Below are 21,694 nucleotides of genomic sequence, written 5' to 3'. Positions count from 1 at the left end.
ATTACTAGCTCTATCATACCTTGTCCCCAAAGATTTTGAACATCAAGATTATGATGAAAAAGAACTGATGAAATTTATGTTTTCAATGTCAAAGAACACGTATCAGAAACATGTATAAGATCAAAAAATCTTTCTTTAACACAATCATGCTTGTCTACAAATCTTAAAACCACAGACATTTGTTCTCGCTTTGACTAATCTCTTGCTTCATCAATAATTAAACAAAATTTAGAATTACCAATTTCTTCTCGAATTGTTCCACGCACTTTTCTAGCAAAGATATGCAATATATCTTTTTGAACACTGGGAGATATATATTGAGCATTTCTAGGAAAATTTTCAAGGATAACATTATTAACATTTTGATTACACGAAGCTAAAAGTTTAATTAACTCAATAAAATTTTTCCTATTCAAAGATCCAGGACTTTCATTGCCGCCTCTAAATGCACATGCTTGAAATGTAATCCATCAAATAGCATCAATAGATATCTTCAATCTTAAGCGATTATTTGAAATAGTTTCATCACTATGCCTATCAAGAACTTTGTCTATATGCTTAGATTAAGCCATTAAATCATCACAAGATTTCACACATAAATTATAGGGAGAATTATTAGGACTAGAACCCTCGTGACATACAAATGCGTAATTCAGTCCATTGTTTACTTTCTTCCAATTACTAAATCCTAACTCTGAAAATGTATTTTTCCATCATTGCGAGCACCATAATGTTTACCAAACAAGTAGCAAGGCAAACAATAAGCAGCATCTTTTCTGGTGAATATTTTAACCGACTTGAAAATTTCTTAGACCAAGAAGATTGAATATATCGATGGTGATTGTTATTACCAGAAGCTGAATAGCTAATATTTGTTAGTTGGTATGGCCCAAATATTGAGATAAGTCTCAAAGTGGTCCCTAAAGTTACCGTCGAGCCTCATAGTGATCCCTGAAGTTAGAAATTACTCATATTCATCCCTGAAGTTGCACTCCGGAACTCAGACTCGTCCTTCCGGCTAACTTCGTCCAGCTGGCGCAATCGAAAAGCTGACTTGGACTCGGTGACACGCTGTCAGCACAACAGCTAGCTGACATGGCAACATAAACTGTTTTGACTCAATTTGGTCCCTAAATTGAGGTTAAAAACCCTAACCCCCAATTGACTCTCTTCTCCTCTTTTCTCCATCGCACACTCTCTTCTCCTCTCTTCTCCATTGCACCAGAGGTGACTCTCCTCTACAGTGTCTTCTCCATCTTCAAAATTCACACGTTATGGCTAGCGCGAGCAACGCAGCTGGGAGCTCCAACAACCCACGATCATTTGGAAGCATCATGAGGAGAATGAATAGAAACAGAGATGCGCGTCTGCCAGAATGGTGTGGGTGCGGGTCGAGACCAGTGTTGTGATGGTCAGTGACGGATTCTAATCCAAGGAGACCGTTCGTGGGTTGCCCAAACTACAATGTAGGTGTTTGATGCTGTTGTTTGCTGTAATTCTGGATGTAAACTTGGTTGATTCACTTTCCTGGGTGCAAACTGCAGGTAAGAGGTGGTGTGAGTTGTTTCTGTGGGTGGATAAAATTCTGGAAGAAGATACGGTAATATGTGATGGTAGAACAAGCTCTTCAAATGACAACAAAGAATGGAGGATGAAGATTAGATTCTGAAGTTAGTTCTCAAAATGGGGGGGGGGGGGATTTTGCTGTTTACATGTATGCTGCTGCTACTGATTACAGTTGTTGTTCTTGTCTTAAGGTTGGATAGGCAACAGAGTCTATTGTATTTAGCAAAAAAAATGTGACATGGGATATGCATATGTTGTTCTGTTCATGTACTTGTACCTGTCCTTTTGGTTGAAAGAAATGCAGATTAAACTGTTTGACATGACTGTGTAAGAATAATTTGGAATTTGAATAAACAAGAGGTTATATGTAAATAATTGTTCTTGCACTACTAATGGATTCATCTAATGGAATTAATCTTAATTGCATATCAGAGACCAAGAAAAAAAAATCTGTCACAGCTCAATTCAAGGGAGTCATAATCCATATTCATATATTCATAATGCAGAAAACATATTTAAAATAGGCATTACAGAGTCAGGGCAATATTCAACAAGTATATCAAAGTTCTGAACATATTGAGAACACAAGTTTTGAACACTAAAATCCCCAACACTGTGTTCGAAATTCAGAAAGCACGCTACTTCATCAAAATAGATAAATAAAATAATCTTCTCCTAAACGTAATAATCCTAGTCTTCATCTTTTGTTTTTGGGTGGTCTGAATCCAAGGTTGGAAACAAACTTCATGAAGTTAGCAAGCCTTGTAACGGTCCCCTGTGATGCACCTTGCATAGGATGAGATGGATGATTTGTTGCGGGTTAACTGGTTGCTGGTTGGGTGGTTGCTGCTTGATTGTTGCTTCCTGGAGTTGCCTTTTCTTGTTTGGAGGACTTCTTTTTGGGAGGGAGTTTTGGTGGTCGCACAGGAGAAGGCAAAACCTATTAGTGAAGACATGTAAAATAGTTAGTAAAAGTGCATAAGAACATGCACATAATAAAATGAATGTCATCTAATTTTTTGAACCTATTGAGAGTCATCAGTTTGTGACAAGGGTAATTGACTGAGTTCAAGCTGAATTTCGGTGGGGGTTGTGGGACAAGGGTGGCTTTACCACCATTAGCAGCAAGGGGTTGGGCAGTAGCAGCCTCTGCAGCAACAGCAGCATCCTCATTAGCAGCTCTAGAGTTACATAAGTGACATCAGAATGGTCCCTTCAGTGTTATAAGTGACATCAAAATGGTCCCTATTCTTTACATACAAATCAGTTCATTATATACACAGCAGTTCATTATATAAGCAGTGATCCAACTACCCTATAATGAATATCTTCTCACTTATTCTATTATCACAACAGCCAATACTAATTATACAACAACAAATAAATTTCTAAAATGTACCTTCTACTTATCTGATATGAAACAGAGCTTGTTTTGCTTATAATCTCCCAAGTCTTCATGAAGTAATTCCAAGAACCACCTCCAATTTTTAGTATTTTCAACAGGGACAATTGCATATGCAATCACATACATATGATTCTCTGCATATCTAATATGAAACAGAGCTTGTTTTACTTATAATCACATTCTTCGTTGTCATTTTAAGAGCTTGTTCTACCATCACATGTTACCGCATCTTCTTCCAGAATTTTATCCACCCACAGAAACAACCCACACCACCTCTTACCTGCAGTCTGCACCCTGGAAAGTGAATCAACCAAGTTTACATCCAAAATTATAGCAAACAATAGCATCAAACACTTACATTGTAGTTTGAAAAACCCACGAACGGTCTCCCTGGATTAGAATCCGTCGCTGACCATCACAACACTGGTCTCAACCCGCACTCACACCATTCTGGCAGACGTGCATCTCTGTTTCTATTCATTCTCCTCATGATGCTTCCAAATGATCGTGGGTTGTTAGAGCTCCCAGCTGCGTTGTTCGCGCTAGCCATAACGTGTGGTTTTTGAAGATGTAGAAGACACTGTAGGAGAAGCAATAGAGGAGAGTCACCTCTGGTGCGATGGAGAAGAGAGGAGAAGAGAGTGTGTGATGGAGAAGAGAGTCAATTAGGAGTTCGGGTTTTTAACCTCAATTTAGGGACCAAATTGAGTCAAAACAGTTTACGTCGCCACGTCAGCTAGCCGTTGTGCTGACAGCATGTCACCAACAAGTCCATGTCAGCTTTCCGGTTGCGCCAGCTGGACGAAATTGACCGGAAGGACGAGTCTGAGTTCCGGAGTGTAACTTCAGGGATGAATATGAGTAATTTTTAACTTCAGGGATCACTATGAGACTCGAGGGTAACTTCAGGGACCATTTTGAGGCTTATCTCCTGTTCAACACTTAAATTAATTTTATTACCTACACACCTTACCAGATGCTTCCATTTAATTATTGTATTTACTACTTTGACTTTTCCATTCTTCTCTCCCATTCCTTTTAACCCAAAAAAGAGAACTGTAAAATTTCTTCCCCGTTCAAAATTGCTTCTTCATCTGTTAGCCATTCTAGCTCATTTGCTCGCATGCATCATTGTTTTAACAAAAGGTGAGTTGGCTAACCATTTCTGTTGCATGTTAAAGCTCTTTTCGTGGTTATCTCCGGCCAAGCAAGCTTATTTTGTTTTGTCCCCGGTCCTTTCCATCCCTTTTCCAACGAGATTGGTGGTCCTTTCAGTATAGTTTCTTACCCAGCCTCCCACAAACATCGTTTCAGTCTTACTGGGTTACTCGTGCTTACCTGCTTGATACTGAGTATGTTGGTAACCTCTATCTTTGCTTTGGCACAATTCATTCGTTCATTTTTTTTGTGTTTGTGATTGCCACTATTTTGCTGGCTAATGGAGTCACTGCTATTTCCGCTGCTGCCCGTTTATGTTTCATGCTCGTTTATATTTCGGGGAACATGTCTAGCTTTTTCCTCTCAATAGTTGCACGCAGATGCATTTTTGTTGTGTGGACTCCTGCTTGGTGCATCTCTTTCTTTCGTCACATAAGTGTATGATGCAGAGATTATGATATGTGATTGATGGACAAATTATTGTAGTAACCACAAATTTTACTTTCAGGCCACGGTTGCTCTTCCCCCAATTTTTTATGGTGAATTTCGGTCTGAACTGCCAGATGAGGTTAGATTTGTCGATTTCTCAGGCCGTCGGTTCACCATGCTGCTCCACAAGACTCCTTCTCTTTGCTTAATAGTGGGAGGGTTTCCTCAATTAATTAATGCCTTTACCATCAAGGGAAGATGCTGGTTCTTTATGGTCTATGTCGGTAATGCCAAGTTCGTTATATTCCATGTGCTAGATGCGAATGCGCGTTTCCCAGATGGCGGAGTATCCTGGGACCACCCTTTAGCTGTAGGCTTGTAGCTGAACTATTAGGGAATATTTATATCAATTTTGCCGCTTATTTTGTGCCCACTTTGCCTGATGATGAGGATTTGTTGTTACCAGATTCAATCCACTCTAATTTGCCTTCAGCAATATATCCCAAGGGTGATACATACACCATCCAGTTCGCATCAACCATACAAAATTTACCCATGTTGTCGTTGCTTCTCAAAATGTATTTGACTTTTGTTACTACTTTTGTTGCCAAACCTCTTGACTATCGCGCCTTTACTTCAATGCTTGGTCATTATTCACTTGCCTACCCCGGAGCACTTCACAGCTTGCTGCCAAAATGTGAGACTGTTGTTGTCGACAAAAAGATTACAAAATACCAAGCTGACGAGTATATTCTGGTAAGGATTTATTCAGTCGTTCCATGTTTCCGTGTTTGGTTTATGTCGGTTTTCGTCCTCCATGTCTACATCTACGTAGTCACCACATCTTACTCTTAAACCATTTTCTCTCATTTGTTTTGTAGACCCTCCCGATCAGTTTTGTTCAAAGGGCTTTTGGGACTAAACCTGATCAAGTCAACGTTGTTGATGATGCTGGTCTGTGTTACAAGGTCGATGTTCGCTCCAAGCCCAGTCGACTCCGAGAGTGCTATTTTGGTAGGGGCTGGAGGCCTTTTAGTCAGTAGCACATGCTTCGAACGGGAAGCGCCATTAGGCTAATGGTTTATTCCCTCAAGAACTGGCGTGTGCATTGTCATGTCCTATGTATTTGATGCTTTGTTCCCTGAAGTCAAAAAGTGTGCTCCCACCATCAAATATCGAACTTGGTGTTTAAGCAATGTGTCATATTAATTTTCATATGTGCTGCTGGTTAACTCATTAATTTAGAGCACTTTAAATTTAGCGACCGGATACAGCTTAGATAAATTTTATTCATATCCAGTCAAAAGTACTTTCGTTCTTTAACATACTCTTCGACAATGCTATCTATAGAATCGGATGTGAATCTACTGCGTTAATCGTGGGAAAAAAATGATTTTTTGTTACTCATTTATAAAATAGGCATCATGTTATATCTGTATATAGCCTCTAGGGTCGTACTATTACACTTTTTCTTTTATCGGAGACGCCTCCCCATTATGGTTTCAGAAAAATTAGATCTATAACACTCATCACAACTTTTGATTCCTTTAAGTCATATTTATCCATCTTGCATTAAAGTAAAATTATTTTCATCAAATAACCCATTAACCAAATTTTTATTCCTTTTATATTAAAGACTGCCTTCAAAAAACCATTTAACTAATTATTTTTTAACTCATTAGATTGCATTTTTTACAGCATTCAATAGTTATTATATTTTCATCTTAAAAACTCTTCAATAATTTATAAATTATTAACTTATAACTTGAAAAATTATGTCTTTTATATGGTTATTTTTGTGGTTTGTATGTATTATTTTTACATGAGATAAAAAAACCTTCACCATTATTTTTTTCCATAACAGCGTCTATACATTAATTCTTCTATACATTAACAGGGGACAGATCCTTTTATTTCAGTGTTATAATAACGTTTTTCGATATCATCGAATGAGTTGTATAATGGTTGAAAAAAAATTCAACACAACTTGGCTAAATCTGCATTTATCAAATATTTCTTTCTTATAATTCCATTCACAGATTGTTATTGTCATTAGTATTTAATTCCCGTGTTGCCACATGTGTCAGGCATTTTCGACTAACTCACTAAGTTTTCATCCCGTGCTCCCTTTCACCCAGAACAGTGAAGTGCTTTTTCATTGTGACCTTTGCTCTCTCTAGATTAATTCATTTCATCTTTCGGTTATGACCTCAGCCTTATAATCGAGAATATCTTAGAGCCTTTTGTTGGATTTTGTTAAACAATACACCTTATGCGAAAAACATTAGCCTACCGTTTGAGGACATTCACACAAATCGCCATTCCCGACCATCCCAACTCAATGTCAAGTCTTTCTGCTCAGTGTGCGTTCATCGCTCTGAGTCAGTAGGTGTGTCGCTAATTCCTACATTCAATGTATACATCGGTGGGTTTTGACCGTCATCTCCCAATTCTGCAAGGTTTGCCCTAACCTCAACTGCTTCACCAACTTTTCGACTCCTTGCTCAGTGCAAGAAAAAAATCAAACACGAGTTTTGGTTATTCCTTGGCGTTACCCTTTTCCACGAGGTCTTCAGACCCAAACTTATTTATTATTTATTTAATATTTAATTTATTTATATATTTATTTATTTAATTATTAAGTTATTAGTTATTTAATTAGTTATTAGTTATAGTTGTGCACATGCATGTGAGTATATTTGTTTTGGCCTTCAAGCCGCTTCAAATATGGATATCGAGATGGAGAGTCTATTAGGATATATGCGTATATGTGTATTAATAACACCCATATTATAATAACAACCATATAAAATCTAATATAATAATATAATGTTTCATATATACTAAATAATATTTGTAATATACAAATATCTAATATATAATATATAATATATAATTTATATCAATATAAATATACAATATATAACATATGCTAAATAATAAATAATAAAATACACTATAATTGCTCAGTCAAATTAAATGGCTAACATTCAAATTGTGTCTCAAGTTAGGGTTTCAGGTTTTACATTCATGGGTTTATTTAAATGTTGTCTCAGCACCGTCAGACGGTCCAGACCGCAGTCCGATTTCCAGTATGGTGAATGGCCTTTCGTTAATGCTGGGACCTGGTGCCCTATAAATTCTTCTCTTCCTTTCTACATGCTTCCACACTTACTTTCTCTGCATCTTTTATACTGGTCCGTTTTAAGCCGTCGTTTACTCACGTCACTGATGTTTATTATGATTGCTATTGCTATTGCTATAGGCACATGTGTTAAAGCTTTGCCTTGACTTCCTTAGATTTAATCCTAACCAGGCATGAAATAATTTTAACATTAATTCTTCCGATTTCGACCTATTTCTTTGTCTCTCTTGCTCTTATTACCACGATCATCGTTTTGTATTCGTTTCTCTCCCAATATTTTAATAGATAAGATCCTTGTGAGGCAAATAATTAGCCATTACTTCATAGTTGTTGTTACCAAAAAAGGAAGTTCATGCATGGCGTCTTTCTTATAATATGCATAATTGGTGTTATATTTATTTTTGCTTTCTTTGATCCTCCCTGGATGTGGATTGTGGTTTTTGGTGTGTAATTATGTCTCCTCATGTAGATTTTTTTTAATTGATCTCTAGAATTCTCTGCAGTTAATTAGGTACCCAGCTCATATTTTCATATAAAGTTTGTTCGAGACCCAAATCCACTCCCCTAGATGGATCAGACTTTTGATTCTGTTAAGGAACTTTCTCTTATTTCTGAAAAGAACTGGTGCATTAAAGTAAGGATTTTGAGGATGTGGAAGTTTTCGTCATATGAAAAGAGTTACTCTCAACCTTCAATGGAGTTGGTTGTACTTGACAAAGAGGTACGTTTCCGCCTTTTGTTACATCATGTATGTTATTCCTTTTGGATGTTTGTCACCTCTGTGATATCAAAAATCTCTTTATTTTTTGTTCCATCGTTGTCAGGGATCGCGAATCTATTGTTTCATCTGGTCCATTCATTACCGTCTTTTTGAACCGATCCTTGAGGAGGGGAAGGTGTTTGTTCTGGCCAACTTCACGATGGACTCAAACACGCAGAAATACAGGCCCACCAAGCATAGTATGCGGATCATATTTAAGAGGGACACATTGGTCTCGAGTGTTGATGACATCAATATTCCAATTGAGTCATTTGATTTCGTGGTAACTAAGGAAATATTATCTTCGGTTAGGGATGACTTATTTCTTATTGGTATGCTCTTTGATGTCCTCATTGTGCCACCCACATCTAGGTCATTTCCCTAGAATATCATTTTTTGCATCTGCCAACTGTTTGTTAATGCCCGCTTATCTTGAGGTTATCTGGAGCAGATTTTGTTGGTCTTTTGTCCGCAAAGAGTGACTTGATTCCTTTCGGAAAAAAAAAACCCAAAAGTCACACTACATGAAAATCGAGCTTGATGATCTGAGGTAAGTCTTCCCTTTTTATTGTGTATAGAAATATAGAAATCTGGATACCTCATTCATGCCGCAATCCATACTTACCTCTGATTGTGTTGTTTAATGATTATAACTGGTCTATGTAAACCGCGATAAAAAATACGTGTGGACCCAAAAGTGGCAGTGAGAAGCTTTCATGCACGTTGTGGGAAAATTATGCATCTGAATTGGTCACTCGTCTTGTTGCCAACAAGGCCACCGAATTTATAATCGTGCTCCAATTTGCCAAGATGAAGTTCTACAATGGTATATTTAAAATTGCCTAATTAGCAACAAACCTGCTTATATGTAATCAAGTATTTGTCTAATCAAATTAAATTTTGTTTCAGGTGTGATGACTATCACCAACACAAACTACACCACAAGGCTCATGGTTAATGCTGACCTTGAAGTGGTTAAGAAATTCCGCCAAAAGTCCGGTTCTTTAACAAAGGCTTTAGTTTTTGTTCACCAATCTTTAACAAGCAACTTAACGCATTCATATATTGGTTGTGATATGGTGATATTGTTAACTTTTTGATGCAAGGCTTATTGGACTTGGTACTAAGCATAAGCCCAGCGTTGATGTTATAGGCCGGGTAGTGAGGCATTTTCCTTTTGAAGATTTTCTCAGCCTTACACCCTATGCACCCATACATCAGATAAAGCAAACTGTTGAGGTGTGTTCATTGGGTGCTTTGAAATTTATGGTCGTTTCCTAACACCAATTTAAATATAGTCTTTGTGGAAACCATCTTGAAACACTTTAATACGTGAGTTCCATGTTTTCATGCGATACACTACTCTTTGCAGAAATTCTTTAAAATTATTCTCCATCATGCATTTTGTTTATGTCATTCTGGTTATTTTTTTCCTATGTGATACACTACTCTTTGCAGGAATTCGTTAAAATTATTCTCCTTCGTGCATTTTGTTTATTTCATTGTGGTTAATTTTTTTCTTCCAGAAATCAACCTACGTGACCTGTGGAATGGTGATCGACATTGACAGAGATCATGCATGGTGGTACAAGGCTTGCAGACAATGCACTCAGGGACTGGAGGCACTTACTGACCAGTTTTATTATGCAAAATGCGATGTTTACTCAACAATTTTTGTTGCGAGGTTGGTTTTCGTTCCTGTGTGGTTGGTTTGATCCTGTGTAGTCTCCTTATATTCAATAACTTTAGTTGGTTTTTATTTTTTTGATTTGATGCTTTCCCTAGATTTGGAATCGGTTACAGCAAATAGCCATGTTGCACCTGTGTTTATTGTTAAATCTGATCAGAGCATTTGTTGCATCATCAACATGTCCCCCTCTTTTTTTGTTTCTAATGTGTTTTTTATTTGTGCATGAAGGTTTAGCATTCAGGTTCGTGTTGTTGATGACTCAGATATAGCAACCTTTGTTCTCTTTGAGAATTCTGCCTCAAAGTTCTTAGGACTAACTGCCACTGACATCCGCACCAGCATGCTTGCTAAGGTTCATTATTAGTTGTTTGTTTCCTTTTGGTCTGACATTTTGTGAAGTCTTTCGCTGCCGACTTACTCACTTCTTGTCTTCCACAAACAGGGTTATAGAAGAGACCATTTCCCAGAGGAGCTGAATGCACTGGTTAGGAAGACAGTCCGATCCTTTTCAAGCTTACTGTTAGGCATGATAGCCTAAATAAATTTCAGGCGTTCATGATCACCATTTCTAGGATATGTTCTAATCCAGAAATTATAGCTTCACTTGCTTTAGAAAAGAACATTAAATTGGTACGAGTCTTTGATTACTCCACAAAGGCCTCTCAATTAGCATTATGTATTCAACTGCTGCTGCTTTTTGTGTTCCTTAACACTTTACAATCTCACCGTTATATGTTCCAGGATGCATTGCAGAAGTTGACCACTGCAAAGGGTGTTCATAGCGGTGAATTGATTCGAAATGGGAGCATAGTCGGAGTTGCTGGTTCCACCACCCCTCTGAGCACCAAAGCCACATCTGTTTCTGAGCATGGCGCTGACCACGTGGTTACACAGACTCCTGTCAAACGGCTGTGCATTAGATCCGATGATGACCTCTCCTCTCGTGCCTCACTCTCTGCCTCCAAGAGTCTTCTGCCTGCGTTTGAGAAGTGCATCCCAGGGAATGCCACCGATCCTGTTGCAGAGGATATGTGAGCCGGTCATCCCTCCGTCTCAGAGCTTTAAATAAAAGTAAAGCCAACCGAACTGCTTGGCATTAAATAAACTGCTCTGACTCTTTCGTTTTATCAACTTGATTTCGACTTACTTAAGATTCCTAATGTTACATTCACAGTTGGCATTTATTTTTACATGTTCACATTAGCAATGTGTCATGCCACGTTAACATGCTGCTGCATGGTCTCATTGTCATCGTTGTTATTTAGTTTGCTCGATCATAGTGTTAGATCTCATGGCGGCTCTCGGTTGGGCTTCTCGTATGGTCTGGATTGAGATGCCCCGTATTGATGCTACCGTTAGTTTATACGCTGTTCTGTTTATCCTTCCATGTGGTTTTGTAATCCCCGTCAGATGTTATGTCACTACTTCACTTGGTTAACTACATCTTACTGATTTCGTTAACATGTAGGAGTTTCCTTTTTTTTTTTTTGCTTTTTCTCTGTTTATGTGTACTCCTATCATTGCAACCTGAATGTTGTATGTCGTTAAACATGGAATTTCACGAGTTGGATTTGCTTATTCACTTTGCTTTCTTATGCCATGGGGCGGGGGGTTTAAACTAGGGTGCTATTGGAAGTGAAGCTCTTTTATTTTGAGAATAGTTCTGCAATAACCGCATTGAGTTACCTGATTAGTGGCGCTCTGTGTTAGGCATGGGACCTGTGTATGAAACAGTGTGCTCATTCCCATACCCTCTTTGTTAATTATTTTCTAATAACTGTTGATAGTGATTGGTTTTCTGGAGTTTCGTCAACACAGCATGAACGACAAGCCATTTTAGTTGCGCCCCACACTTTCCCACCTAGATGTATCTGTTCTGTGCATATGATATATTTATCACTAACCGGTTCTTTGCAATGCGTTCCCCGGGGCTTAATGCAAATTGGTTGGATGCATAGGTTTCTTCTTCCATCCTTCAAAACACCATTAACATTATTCATACCCAATCAATAACGAACCAGCATAAAAGGTGATAAAGTTGCGCCCGACAAGTACTTTTGCCTTTCATTGATGTTGTATAAAAAAATATATCTCCTTGAATAGACTTCCATCTGCCAATAATTTCACATTAATTGAATAATTGAATTATTCTATTTAGATTAGCTTCTTGTCATTCAAACACAGGCGTCGCAATATGATTTGCGCGGTCCTCCTTAATTTGTGAAGACACACCATATTTATAAGTACTTACATTTTTGCAAAAGTGGCAGTAGATTTTTCTTTGAATAGAAAGCCCATTTTTTTCTATATTGTGTGTGTAGATTGTATGCTTCCATGTTAGAGCATTGTCAAGATTTTTTACATACTTCCGTGGGTCAAATAGACCAAGCGGTTTTAAATTCCACTCATTCAAAGATAAACAACTCTTATTTATAAGCAAGGCTATCTTATACCTTATCAATAGTGGGTTTTATTCTGCTGTTGTTTATTTATGCCGTGCCTTCTTTTATGGTTTCGATTTCAAGTCAGATTGTTACCAATTTATGGTCGTGCTAATAAATTGTAATTAAGCACAAAAGATCAGAGAAAAATTTCATTTACCTACACGCATGGAAGATCTTTGCATGCATCAGCACTCCAAATTATTTCCCAACAGTTGATTGTCATATTATACGAGGCAGAGAAAATTAGTTTGGATACAAATAAATGTCTTATATCGAACAATCATTCTTAAATTGTTAAAATTTGATTCTTAAACTGTTAAAATTTGATTATTTTAACCAAAGAGATTTTCCCTTATGTTGAGATATGGCTAAAATTTTCTTATCACATCTTTTATATGAACAATGCATATTTCACACTATTCCTTTTGACCTTGCATAGTAAGATGCAAAGCCCGTTTTGGAGATTAAGTTAAAACACATTGCATTATTTCTATTCTCTTAAAAAAACCTCTCTAATTCTTTCCTACGGCACCTTTGTTTGTATACCAGAACTCACTTAACATTTCTTTTGTTGTTATTTTCTCTCTCTAAATATAACAGTTATGTGCTGAGTAGTCAAACCGAACTGGTGTTTACCCGGACTCCTGTTTCCATGTTCCACTACTCTTTTTTTTATGTTACAAATAATAAGTGTAACTATGATTCTGCAATTACAATTTCCCCTATCAGCTAACTTCCTTCTCTCTTTCTTTTGGTCATGTTAAGGTGATCGGTTGACTATGTCTTGAGTTCATTGTTTTTTGAATTTGAATTAGTCGTGGGATGCCAAATTGATCCGTTTCCTCTGTGAACTGGTCTCTTTTCCTTAATGGTCAAAGACTAAGCAAGCGCCTGAGCACATGTGTTTTTCATAGTCCAACTTTGACATCATTCCTGATGTAGATCTTTCGGTCTTTTCCTTTCTTCCCAGTATTTGTTGACCTTTATCATTGCGTGTTGCCTTTCCTGTCTAGCTGAGCGGTGTCCAATTTTGCAATTGTCTGAAATCAGTTTGAGTACCTGTAACAAAATTATTCCACACACCTACCCCTTTGGCAACCGGTTCGGTTGCCTGGATTCCATGGAACACCAAGCTAAGCTCGCAGGGCAACGGCGGATGAATTTGCTGGGTCATAAGAGGCGCCGGGTCAACGTGTTGCTGAGTCCATCCGGCCCCGAGAATGGTTTGTTAGTCATTGTCCACTACATAGTTCGCTTCATGCTTGTCGTCATTTTTCCATTAGACTTTTTCATTTTTTGGCATGATCCATTCTTTCCTCTGTGAGGGAACATGTCATTTTTTGCTGGAAATTTTGCGTGACCCTTATCTTGCTGCTCTACTGGTGTGTTTATGCATGATTTATAAACTTTCATCTACGATTTTCTGTTGTTGCAGTTGATCCTAACAGACACATGTCTGAGTCCTTCCAAACCGCTATTGGTGTGCTCCAAAAATCACCCGCCTCTGTTGTCACAGTCCAAGGTTAGCTTTACTTTGTCAATCTAAGGTGGATATCTTTTCTAACTTATTCTTTGGCTAAATGGCTCTCCGCGGAATGTAGCAATATTCCCCCACACGTGCGATACTCACCGCTGGTATTGCTTAGTTATCGTGATCACCTGTGCTACTCCGTTTCATTTTTGTCATACTGTTCCTTTTTTAAATACTGCCCCGTACCACGGTGTTGGCTTGTCCATCCGCGGATAACACCCCTTTTTTCCATTGCAGGTTCTTCATCGTGCAATGTACCTAGGTTTGGTGACAGACAAAAGTGTTCTGTAACACGTACCACGTAAGTAATGCCTGAATTTCCCATTTCTCTAGGATATGTTCTGAAGCCGGGAATTATGCTGCAATTAAACAATTAAACAATTCTACCGTATAAGCTGGTACAATTTTTTTTATCATTAGTATGGGACCTTTTGCCGAGCCTCACCCGCAGCCACGGTTGAACATGGGTCTTTGACTGGATTGTTCCGCCCACTAACTCACAATCGTTTTAATGTTTCAAATTTAGCTCCGAGATTTGATAACTGGTTTTCATCAAATATGCAGTCGGGTTGGCTATTCCCCTTTGTCCCGATCTGCAAATTTTTATCTGCCTGAGGCTAGCGACGTCCAAGTTGAAGCTTTTGTTGCATCTTCTACTGAACCAGGTGTTATTCTCAATGACTATGATTATGAGTTTATCCATATTTTGACCTATTATTGCACTCCTGCAAACCTTGATTTTGCTTTATTTCATATGTTCACTAGATGTTTGGTCTATTGGGCAATCCACGCAAAGATGTGTTTTTTGTGGGGCAAACATGTGGATGCACGAGCGACTTGCGAAAGGTGGAGCCAATAACACTATATTATTTGCTATTTGTTGTATAAGTGGAAAGGTCACTCTCCCTTTGTTGCCGGTCCCGCTACCATTGTTGAAGGTGTTGTTGGATGGAGATGATGAATGATCTTTGCATTATCAGAAATATATCAGGGCCTTTAATGGTATTTTTTCGTTCACATCTATGGCTGGAAAGATTCAGTACACATTAAACAAGGGTTCCGCTCCCCCCATGTTTGTTATTAGTGGCCAAAATTACCATTCAATTGGAAGTTTGATGCCACAGCAGTCTAGCAAGCCCAAGTTTGCTCAGCTCTATTTCTATGATACGGAAAACGAAGTTTAGAACAGGATTGACGCAATTGGGTGAATTGGTTGTACTGATTGTCTGCTGATATTTTAATATGTGTATTATATGATTTCGGTGTGACCTTCATTTATCTTGATGTATTTTGGTTTTGGGTTGATGTAGCCTGTCTAATCAAAACAAATATATAGATCAGACCATTGTGGCCGACCTCAGCAACATGCTTGATTCCCACAATTCTCTTGCTAAGTCTTTTCGATATGCTAGGCAAAGGTTCGTTGAAGATTCAACCACTCCGCTACAGCTTCGTCTTATCAAGAAGAGGAATACTGATGGTAGAAGATATATTCTACCATCAGCGTCTGAAGTTGCTGCTCTTATTGTAGGTGATTTTGATACAGATAACCTTGAGAGGGATGTTGTACTTCAGACACATTCAAATCAGTTGAAACGCATTGATGTTAATCATCCCCAGTACCTTGCACTACAGTACCCCTTGCTTTTTCCATACGGTGAAGATGGTTTTCGGAGTGTGATGAACTGATCTCTTCTAGTAAAGAATTCACAAAAGTAATCACGTTGTAAGTATAGTTTCTAAAGCGGCAAAGAATCCTTTCATACAAAAGTTTGGTTGTCACAAGTAACAAACCCCTAATAAAATTGATAACCGAAGTATTCAAACCTCGGGTCGTCTCTCAAGGAATTGCAGAGAAGTATGATTTATTATTGGTTATGAAAAAGTATCTTTTTGGGTTTTTTGAAATATGGAACAAGGAAATAAATTGGCAAGAAAGTAAATTAATAATCATGAAAACCCTTGCAAGGTATAAGAATTGGAAATTCCATCCTAGTTATCCTTATCAATTGTGATGAGAATTATTTATTGCTTCCACTTAGTTAACCTTTACTAAATAAAGGAAAGTCAAGTGGACTAATCAATGGGATTCCTCAAGTCCTAGTCAACTCCTAAGAAAAGACTAGCTTTAGAGGAATCCAAATCAACCAGCAAATCCTAATTATCAATCAACAAAGGAGTTTGATAACTCAAGTGTCACCAATTACTCAACCAAATCCAAAAGGGGAGAAATCTAAATTAAATTGAAAGCATCAATAATATAAATTGAAGAAAGCAATCATAAATCTGAAATATCTCAAATTGTATTAAATAGAAAATTAAATTAAACATGAGAATTCATAAACCAAATAGTAACATAAAGTAATCAACAAAGGAAATAAATAAACTGGAATGCTAGAATAAATAAAAGTATAAGAGAAACTAAATTAAAGGAACATTGAACCTGGAATTGAGAAGAAATAAACCTAAAACTAAGAGAAATCCTAAATCCTAAAACCTAGAGAGAGGAGAGAGCCTCTCTCTCTCTAGAAACTACATCTAAAACCCTAAAATTGTGTATTATGAAATTGTATGATTGAATGATTTGATTCTCCCATTCTGCAGCCTCTATTTTGTGTTCCCAGGCTTGGATTTGGGCCGAAAAGGAGCCCAGAAATTGCCCCCAGCGTTTTCTGCAACTTTCTGCAACGTCGCTCGTGTTTTGTGCTAGGCACGCGTTTGCATCGTCCATGCGCACGCATCGCTGCCCGTTTCTCAAATACTTCATTTTTCTCGTTTCTTCCACTTTTGCATGTTTCCTTTCCATCCTCTAAGCCATTCCTGCCCTATAAAGTCTGAAAGCACTCAACATACGGATCACGGTATCGAATGGTAATAAAGGATAATTAAAACTAACAGTTTAAAGGCCTAGGAACATGTTTTCAATTATATCACAAAATAAGGAAGGGATTGTAAAATCATGCAAATTATATGAATAAGTGAGCAAGAAATTGATAAAAACCACTCAAATGAGGACAAGATAAATCATAAAATAGTGGTTTATCAGAGTGATATCTTAATATCCGATAAAAGATCTAAGCAACAGTTACATAAGCGAAAAACAATTAGCATGAGGGAGTTTCTGTCTTTTCGAATCCAAATGAGAACGCATGAGTCGCAAGTTCTTCTCAAATCAAGACGTTTGTTCCAACAATTTTTGGTTGATAGTTACACTATGGTAGAAGCTGAAAGACTACAATATCACAGGTTCCACCAGAACAAGTTTCGCTCCTATCAACTGCAAGGCCTACATGAGTGCCTAATTCATGGTGAGACACAGGCTGCAGGAACTGGCAAACGAGTTATCTTGCCGTCTTTATTTGTCGGCGGTCCCTGGTACATGTACAACAATTGCAAAGATGCATTTTCTATTTGCAGGTATGCCGGTTACCCTAGCTATTTCATTACTATCACATGTAACCCAGATTGGAACAAGATTAAAGATTGCGTTGCGGACTATTCATTAAAGCCAAGTGACAGGCCTGATATCATATCAAGGGTTTTCAAGATCAAGTTAGATGCCTTGCTAAAAGACTTAAAGGATGGTCCATATTCGGAAAGCCCAAAGGAGGTAAGGTTTTTCATTCAGTGTCTTCAAGTTCACGCCAACACATTTGTCCTTTTTCCATCAATGGTTATTTGTCCCCTCACATATTCTTTTCTTTTTCCCATTTTCTTTGTTTTAGTTGTGTACACAGTTAAATTCCAGAAGCGTGGTCTTCCCCACTGTCACATTTTATTATTTCTTTAGTCAGCCGAGAAGCCTAGATCATCCGATGATATTGACCATCATATATCGGCCGAGATACCTGACGAACACACTCAACCTAAGCTATACAGCTTAGTCCAGAAATTCATGGTTCAGACCCTGTGAAGTTTTGAACACGAGTAGCCCGTGTATGGTTAATGGGAAGTGTTCCAAGTTTTATCCAATGCCATTCCATGAGAAAACAGCCATAGACAGTGCAGGTTTTCCCAAGTATAAACGGTCGGATAATGGTCGTTCAACAAGCAAGAGGAATGTTGACCTCGACAATCGGTTTATTGTCCCGTACAATGCAAAATTGCTTCTTAAGTATGGGTGCCACATAAATGTTGAGTATACTTGCCAGACATCTGCTATTAAGTATTTGTTCAAGTACGTCCACAAAGGTAATGATCGTGTCACAGCTTCATTTTTCTGATCGCATGATTCAGCTGATTCTGTTGTCACTGTGGATGAAATCCAAAACTACTATGATTGCCGATATATATCTGCTTGTGAGGCATCCTGGCGGCTATTCGGGTTTGAGATTCAGTTTAAAGAGGCAAACGTCCATTCCACCTGCCAAATGAACAGAATATTTTGTACGAAGATCATCAACTTATTGAGAATGTTATCGAGACTGCGGTCTCAAAGGATAGTATGTTTATTGGCTGGTTTAAGGCTAACAAGGATTTTGATCTGGCCCGTACACTGACTTACACGGAGATGCCGTCATTTTTTGTTTGGGACAAGCAAGGGCATATGTGGAGGCCACGGAAGCAAGGGAATGTGAGTGGTCGTCTCACACATATTCCTCACTCGCATGGAGAGGAGTACTACCTTCGTTTGTTATTGAATTATCAAAAAGGGTGCCAGACATTTGCTGATGTTCGTTCTATTTGTGGCATTGTGTACGATACATTCAAAGATAATTTACTTATATATATATGTGATTAAAAAATAATTGAATATTATATACAGTAAAAAATTGATATTATTAAAGGATAAAATTAAAATTTATTTCTATGTATCGTTTTTGTCCCCAACGTTTTCGTTCTATTTAAGTCCCTACCGTTTCAAAATCGTCATCAATTTTGTCCTGCCGTCAATTCTGTTAATGAATTCCTAACGGCAGGATAACATTGAGCCAATTTTGAAACGTTAGGGACTTAAATAGGACGATTGAAACGTTAGGCATAACTCTGGGACTTACTCCAAACATTGAGGACAAAAATGATACTTTATTCTGAATTATTTATATTTAAGTATTAAAAATACTATTTATATATTAAAATCAATCACTAAAATTAGTCAATAATATATTTATATATAAATATATGTATTATTTAATTTATTTTTAATATATTTTTATATTTTAATTTTTATTTATACTAATGACTGATTTTCTTAATAACTAAATTTAATATATGCATACCATAGTATTTAAGTATAGGCCATGTATCGAGTATAAATAAGCAAATGCTCATGTGGGGTTAGAGCAAGAATGGAAACATAATAGGGTGAAAAAAAAAGGTTATGGAATGAATGGAGGATAATGACAAGGTCCTAGTCTTCCCTCTAATTCCATGCATACGAAACAAGCAAGAAAAACAAATACTTATATTTAAGTAGACTTTGAAATTTGATACACGTCTCCTGAGTGACACCCAACAATTATGCTCATTCAGGTGGAATGCACTTTCATGCTTGCTAATTATCTTCCATGGCCAAAACCAAAATCATAACAAACCTGGAATACCCAAAACCCAAAACTAAAAGCTCTCTTTGTCTATGTTTCTTTGGAAGTAGTGCTTCAACATCAATAGGGTCAACCAACAACACAGGATCTCGTCAACAAAAAAGTTGGTTCCCATGGCAGAGGATTTTTCTGATATTACCCTTAAATCAAATATATTAACTTGAGCCAAAAGGAGGGTGAATGTTGATTAACTAACCCATTCCTTTGATGATCTACAAAATCTTAGACTTGATAGTCTCCTGAATTCCCTCTTCTTCGAGGAAATTCTCAACAATTTTTTCCTCAGACGGATCCCTATATGATAAGTGTACAAAAAAAATAAGAGTTACACCCCAAATTAGTAATTTTTAGTCGAACACCTTAATCATCGACAAATTTTAATCATTAAACCAGTCCGTAGCCTTTTTGTTTTGTTAGACAAAGCAATCCTCTTGTCAAATTTTAGTAAAATGTTAAACAAATCAGTCTCTATGTTATTTAATAAAAACACAACATACCCTAAAAATTTTTAAAATTCTGATATTAGACACTAATTTGGTGATTAAAATTTATTGAAGACTACAGGAATAAAAATTTCTTAGCAACTGATTTATGGTATTATCTGAAAAAAAAAGGAAAATATGACAGAATTGAAGCACGGAGAAATACAGAAAAATGGTAAGAAATCATAAAAGTTGGTGATCAAGTTGAGGTTTTGAGTATAATGCAGGTATGTCAATTGAGATTTTTCCGGGGTTTTGGATTTTTTTTTTTTTTATCAAAATGCCAATTGATGAAGAGGTAAGGACATTCTTCAGGCAAGTCCAAGGTGAAGTATATTTATAATGAAAGTTGCCTCCCAGAGACAAGCTGCTTAACTTTAATCTGATTGATCATATTCTAATGATATTTTTTTTATCAAATTGAGTTGACATGCATAAGTCCAGTTACTTTGTGATCAGTATGGAAATGTTGCAGCTTTGGAATTTTCATGTGAAAATCCCTTTATGACAGATTTACGAAACAGATTTACAAAAGTCATCATTATGGACTAGGATTTGCTTAGGTAAGTTGAGGAATGCTTCTTTTTTAATTATTACCAGTATCTGATGTTGCTTAGAACTCTATTATCCACAAACCTTGGCATCTTTTGGAGGCTTGCATAAATTTCAATGTCAACACTATGTCTCTATTTAGTAGTAATACCAATTAAAGGTGCCTAAGTTGTATGAAAGTGAACAAACTTTTGTCCTGTTGACATTTAGTGTATCCTCCAGAAAATATTGTAGGATTTTTCATTACTTGCGATATACCTGACACACTAGAAGAAATTCTTCTTCTGTCCTTTCAAAAACTTTCTCAGTTTAAATTCCTAAATGTTATATTATGGACTGTATGATCAATCAAAGTAGGGGAGGGCCTTCATTAGTTTTAAAACAAAATAAGGAGTAGCATTCTATAAGCATGAATGGGATGAACGAAATAGAATGGAAAGAAACCGACAAATAGAATTTTGTGAGAAAAAAAATAAAATAAGTCGCTGCTGGTCCTACTTCTAACACCACTATAATAGTTTGTACTACATATATGTATGTCATGCGGTATATCATATATGTTCTTATTGTTTTCCTTTAAGTTACACTTAGTAAGGATGAAAGTAAGAAATTTATTAACAAAAATGGATACTTAATCTGAACAGAGAGATTAATGCTTATTGAAATTAATTAGAAAAAAAATGTGATACCCAATTTACTATTTTTTTCAATTAATTTTTTTTCTGAGATATTTGTAAAAGTTACTTGGATTTTTTTTCATTCCTTGAATATCTTGGTGAATAAATACATTGATTTTGCAGTTGCTTTTTTTTTTTTAATTTGCCAACTGAAAGTATATAACCACTTGCTAGATGAGGGGTTGAGTGTGTTCATGTGGTACTGTTGCTTTGTTATTATTTTGTTTATTCATGTCCATCAAAATCTTAGGGATAATCATCTCCTCCTTTCTCTTCTACAGCCTTTTTGTGGCAGCTGATAAGGTTTACCAT

General features: G+C 37.0%; 2 protein-coding genes and 1 pseudogene across 2 annotated transcripts; all 3 read left to right on the top strand.

The window, feature by feature from the left end:
• The first annotated feature begins 4,733 nt into the window (after positions 1 to 4,733).
• On the top strand, positions 4,734 to 5,601 carry LOC148569815 (uncharacterized; annotated as a pseudogene).
• A 2,670-nt stretch (positions 5,602 to 8,271) lies between these two features.
• Positions 8,272 to 8,848, top strand: LOC148569814 (uncharacterized). The gene is made up of 2 exons (XM_088506655.1): positions 8,272 to 8,424; positions 8,528 to 8,848. The coding sequence occupies exons 1-2, from the start codon at positions 8,272 to 8,274 to the stop codon at positions 8,846 to 8,848; spliced, it is 474 nt and encodes a 157-aa protein (XP_088362781.1).
• A 425-nt stretch (positions 8,849 to 9,273) lies between these two features.
• On the top strand, positions 9,274 to 11,188 carry LOC148569813 (uncharacterized). Its single transcript, XM_088506654.1, has 7 exons — positions 9,274 to 9,289; positions 9,373 to 9,457; positions 9,570 to 9,702; positions 9,990 to 10,147; positions 10,382 to 10,505; positions 10,596 to 10,637; positions 10,895 to 11,188. Exons 1-7 carry the CDS (start codon positions 9,274 to 9,276, stop codon positions 11,186 to 11,188), a joined length of 852 nt encoding a protein of 283 aa, XP_088362780.1.
• The last annotated feature ends 10,506 nt before the right edge of the window (positions 11,189 to 21,694 follow it).

This window comes from Arachis ipaensis, chromosome B3, assembly GCF_059453495.1.
Source record: "Arachis ipaensis isolate K30076 ecotype BB chromosome B3, ASM5945349v1, whole genome shotgun sequence".
Classification (NCBI taxonomy): Eukaryota; Viridiplantae; Streptophyta; class Magnoliopsida; order Fabales; family Fabaceae; genus Arachis; species Arachis ipaensis.
The sequence above is the reverse complement of the archived record's forward strand: the minus strand, read 5'-3'. Positions and strand labels throughout refer to the sequence as shown.

Excerpts from the sequence above, each read along its gene's own strand:
- LOC148569814 (XM_088506655.1), top strand. The coding sequence starts at position 8,272 with ATGGATCAGACTTTTGATTCTGTTAAGGAACTTTCTCTTATTTCTGAA. Across the intron at positions 8,425-8,527 it reads TGGTTGTACTTGACAAAGAG|GGATCGCGAATCTATTGTTT; the intron begins GTACGTTTCCGC and ends CATCGTTGTCAG.
- LOC148569813 (XM_088506654.1), top strand. Across the intron at positions 10,506-10,595 it reads GCACCAGCATGCTTGCTAAG|GGTTATAGAAGAGACCATTT; the intron begins GTTCATTATTAG and ends TTCCACAAACAG. Across the intron at positions 10,638-10,894 it reads CAGAGGAGCTGAATGCACTG|GATGCATTGCAGAAGTTGAC; the intron begins GTTAGGAAGACA and ends TATATGTTCCAG.